General features: G+C 39.3%; 1 protein-coding gene across 2 annotated transcripts in view; it reads left to right on the top strand.

Annotated features, from left to right (window-relative positions):
* Window positions 1-1308: 1308 nt before the first annotated feature.
* LOC137974888 (uncharacterized) overlaps window positions 1309-5000 on the top strand; it is a 35939-nt gene continuing 32247 nt past the window's right edge. The window contains exon 1 of one of the 2 annotated variants that reach the window (XM_068821891.1): window positions 1309-1784. In XM_068821891.1, the coding sequence (XP_068677992.1) occupies window positions 1327-1784 (458 nt within the window). In that variant the 5' untranslated portion in view covers window positions 1309-1326. Of the gene's footprint in view, window positions 1785-3462; window positions 3593-5000 lie in introns of those variants that run through there. The other variant, XM_068821892.1, reaches the window with a different exon arrangement.

The raw sequence follows: 5000 nt of genomic DNA, 5'->3' as shown, positions 1-5000 counted from the left end.
TGAAATTCCCTTGTTGAATGTCGCGAGTGTTCTTATCAGCAGTTTCTATCGCAGTGGCTAATTCCAACGCCTTCTTGAAATCTAAGCGACTTTCTGCCAGCAATCGACGTTGAATTCTTTCATCATTTACTCCACATACCAGTCGATCTTTTATCATATCGTCCAACTGATCCCTAAAATCACAATGCTTCGACAGACATCGTAATTCTGCCCATACTGCTGGATCGATTCTCCTTGTTTCCGAAAGCGACTGTGAAACTTGAAACGGTAAACTGTAATCGACGGTAGCGGGTTTAAGTGATTTTTCACAATGTTTACCAGCTCAGCGAAGGTTTATTACTCGGTTTCCCTGGGATACTAAATTCCTGACTAACTTGCAGGTCTTCGCTCCACAACAGCTGAGCAAGAGGGCTCCATTCTTTCCACTGTAGTTAATTTCATTTGCCGAAAAATACTGGTCAAGTCTTTCCGTGTACTCAATCCAATTGTCGTTTTCCTGGAATTCCTCCACTTTGCCGATCAAAGCCATAATATCCTCGCCAAATATAATACTCTGAGTCCACCCGCAATGATTCTTTTTACATAACTTTATTTTTCAGAGAACTTAGGAAACACGTGCTCGATTTCTCAAGGATCGACAAGGAGTGGTTACGAAGGATACCACTAGAGCCAAAAAATTTTTGACTTGGCATCAGATTAGACTGAGGAGAAGAGAAATTATGAAGCGGAAACAACATGTTCAGTCCTTCCTTAGTGTGTGGAATAAACGTTTGCTTAGTGCAAGTGAAAGACATGCATGACATGCAGAAAAACGCTCGTCAGAGCAATTTGCGGTTCGATTTTTTTTGCAGACTATTCAACTTAAAGAAGAAACGAGTGAGTTTTACTCAACAGCATGTTTCGTTATAGCCTGCAAGCAGACTCTTCCGTTGAAATAGCGCGCGGTCGAAATATAGGGGCTTGGTTACTAGTCGTCATTTTCAACAGAAAAGCCTGTTTGCAGGCTAGTTTTGTTCAGTATTTGAACTGAATTTATTACCAAAGCTTAAAACAGTAAAATACCTCACAAATAAGAAATAATTCAACGTGTGAACGTGTAAGCCAAAGGGCCACTGCTGGCAGGACGTCTGGGATACCGCAAATGGTCTACATGACCCCTCACTTGAAAAATTTCACTGGAACTTTGTACCGAACTTCTGTTTTAGTGTAACACGTACCACCGGCAACCCAGTTTACGCTTGTTAAGCGTCTAGTTTGAAGTTGTTTTGTTTGTTTTTGCTTTTGTTGTACGTCATTTACGTGAAAATTCATGGCGACTAGTACAGAATGTCACGGTTGTTCGGGACACGTGAGATTGCACTGGGAAGCAAAATGCAAGGAGTGTTGATGAAGAGAGGGGCTGAATCGGTGGAGGTTCTCCAGGAAAAGCCGCCCTGGGAAAATGATATAGATGTAAAAGATCCACAGTTGCTCGGCTCCGTGCGCAAGTCATCTTCTACACCATTTTGGGTTTGGATCGCTTTGGTGTTAAGCGTTTTGGTTTTTGTGGCTGGTCTTGTGTGCATAATATTAGCTGTATCCTCTAGATCGTCGTCTTGTAGCAAAAGCAGAAGCAGCAGCAGCGGGAATCCCAAGACTGATGTTTGTAGTTTCTCTGAAGAAGCTAAACGAGGAAAGTTGCCCGAGTTTCTCAAAAAAGTGCAAACTGATTATTACGCTTTGAATCCTAATAAAGTGAGTTTCCAGCCAGATATACAATACCGCACGGAGCACGTTAAAAACAGGTAAGCGTATTAACTTAATTTAGCTGTTGCTACCATCTTGACAAAATTGTTGAGAAAACTCTGCATGCTTTTGGACTAAACTCCGATCACAAGTATGAAAAAAGAAGCTCTCTTTTTGCCCCCACCCCCCCTGATCAATGTTGCTAGAAGAAACAAAGCATATGTCGAACCAGGGCTTATCAACATTGGTTGTAGGGGAGAGGGGGATGGCTAATAATGTGCGATATTGAGAAAGTAGTGCGCAAAATAACCCCTGTTTTTAATATTCTCAACCCTTTTTGTCCAAGATTGTACTTTGTGCCAGCTCCTCGAGGATATTTTTTTATGAGGATTTATTAGATTTTACATGTACAGTATAATTATAAACTTAAGCCTTATATTAAGATGTCTATTTATAGTCCTACCAATATAAAAATGTTAGCTCTTCTCAAATTTAAATATAACTTAAGTGAACGAACTAAGACTTATATGAGTTACGAGGATCTACATATATGTATCACCAGAAGTCAGGCACATATTTCTTTTATCTCAATATTGTTGATGGCCCTCTAGCATGCAGGCAATTCCAAGGAGTGTCTTCTTGTTGAATCTTTTGTTGTGCTGATGTCGCCTAGTTAACTGGAACAAATTCCGGTCCACTATCATTCTTGAGTGTTTGTGAAAGGACGTAAAATTGATATTAGGTGTGCTCATATCATGGTCCTTTATAGATTCTCTGCTCCTTTTACTGTCCATCATTGTTTTAATGAGGTTTTGTGTCCAAAGATTAAAATTAATGTCACTGTCCTCTACAATATTTGTCATCTTGTTGCTTTTGTTTTACGTCATTTACCTCAAAATTCATGGCGACTAGTACAGAATGTCAGGGTTGTTTGGGACACGTGAGGTTGCATTGGGAAGGAAAATGCAATGTCCAAGATTGTAGTTTATGCCAGCTCCTCGAGGATACTTTTTTATGAGGATTTATTAGATTTTACATGTACAGTACAATTATAAACTTAAGCCTTATATTAAGATGTCTATTTATAGTCCTACCAATATAAAAATGTTCGCTCTTCTCAAATTTAAATATAACTTAAGTGAACAAACTAAGACTTATATGAGTTACGAGGATCTACATAATTATATGTATCACCAGAAGTCAGGCACATATGTCTTTTATCTCAATATTGTTGATGGCCCTCTAGCATGCAGGCAATTCCAAGGAGTGTCTTCTTGTTGAATCTTTTGTTGTGTTGATGTCGCCTAGTTAACTGGAACAAATTCCGGTCCACTATCATTCTTGAGTGTTTGTGAAAGGTCGTAAAATTGGTATTAGGTGTGCTCAAAATTCATGGCGACTAGTACAGAATGTCACGGTTGTTCAGGACACATGAGATTGCACTGGGAAGCAAAATGCAAGGAGTGTTGATGAATAGAGGGGCTGAATCGGTGGAGGTTCTCCAGGAAAAGCCGCCCTTGAAAAATGATATAGATGTAAAAGATCCACAGTTCCTCGGCTCTGTGCGCAAGTCATCTTCCACACCATTTTGGGTTTGGATTGCTTTGGTGTTAAGCATTTTGGTTTTTGTGGCTGGTCTTGTGTGCATAATATTAGCTGTATCCCCTGGATCGTCGTCTTTGTAGCAGAAGCAGAAGCAGCAGCAGCGGAATCCCAAGACTGATGTTTGTAGTTTCTCTGAAGAAGCTAAACGAGGAAAGTTGCCCGAGTTTCTCAAAAAAGTGCAAACTGATTATTACGCTTTGAATCCTAATAGAGTGAGTTTCCAGCCAGATATACAATACCCCACGGAGCACGTTAAAAACAGGTAAGCGTATTAACTTAATTTAGCTGTTGCTACCATCTTGACAAAATTGTTGAGAAAACTCTGCATGCTTTTGGACTAAACTCCGATCACAAGTATGAAAAAAGAAGCTCTCTTTTTGCCCCCACCCCCCCTGATCAATGTTGCATGCTAGACGAAACAAAGCATGTCGAACCTGGGCTTATTAACATTGGTTGTAGGGGAGAGGGGGATGGCTAATAATGTGCAATATTGAGGAAGTAGTGCGCAAAATAACCCCTGTTTTTAATATTCTCAACCCTTTTTGTCCAAGATTGTAGTTTATGCCAGCTCCTCGAGGATATTTTTTTATGAGAATTTATTAGATTTTACATGTACAGTATAATTATAAACTTAAGCCTTATATTAAGATGTCTATTTATACGAACGAACTAAGACTTATATGAGTTACGAGGATCTACATATGTATCACCAGAAGTCAGGCACATATGTCTTTTATCTCAATATTGTTGATGGCCCTCTAGCATGTAGGCAATTCCAAGGAGTGTCTTCTTGTTGAATCTTTTGTTGTGTTGATGTCGCCTAGTAGTTAACTGGAACAAATTCCGGTCCACTATCATTCTTGAGTGTTTGTGAAAGGACGTAAAATTGATATTAGGTGTGCTCATATCATGGTCCTTTATAGATTCTCTGCTCCTTTTACTGTCCATCATTGTTTTAATGAGGTTTTGTGTCCAAAGATTAAAATTAATGTCACTGTCCTCTACAATATTTGTCATCTTGTTGTCAAATTATATGTCTCTGCTATATCTTTTTCCCAACAGTGATGCCTTCTAATGATCTTCTCTGTTTACACAGAAATAGTGTTAAATGTCACTGTCCATTTTGATGTTTCTTGTTTTGCTGTCATGAGTGTCAAAGTGTTGTCTTGCATTCATGTAGCTTGATGCTTCTTTAATAATTTCTATTAATAATAATAATAATAATCATCATCATCATCATCATCATCATCATCATCATCATCAATTGAACCAGAGACAAGCTAAGAGTGCTAGATAGAAGAACCAGGAAGCATGTAATGATGTATGGTGCCCTTCACTCCCGAGATAGTGTGGCAAGACTATATATATATCTAGAAAGAACGGTGGACGAGGGCTAATCTTGATGGAATATTGTGTAGATCAAGTTGTAATTGAGCTCTCCAGCAATGAGATGCGGATCACAGCAGTCCGGGATGATTCCAAGAGCCCCCAGGAAACTAGCAAAGATTTCAGAAAGAGACGATAAGAAGAACACATGAACGAGGTAAAAGAGAAACAGTTACATGGACAATTCTTTAGAGAGATGGAAGAGGTAGCAAGTGACAAGAGTTGGGGTTGGCTGGAGAAGCAGTCACCTGAAGAAAATTATGAGGGACTTATTACGGCTGCAC

Source organism: Montipora foliosa, chromosome 11 (assembly GCF_036669935.1).
Source record: "Montipora foliosa isolate CH-2021 chromosome 11, ASM3666993v2, whole genome shotgun sequence".
NCBI classification, from domain to species: domain Eukaryota; kingdom Metazoa; phylum Cnidaria; class Anthozoa; order Scleractinia; family Acroporidae; genus Montipora; species Montipora foliosa.
This window is presented reverse-complemented; position numbering and strand designations above follow the sequence as displayed.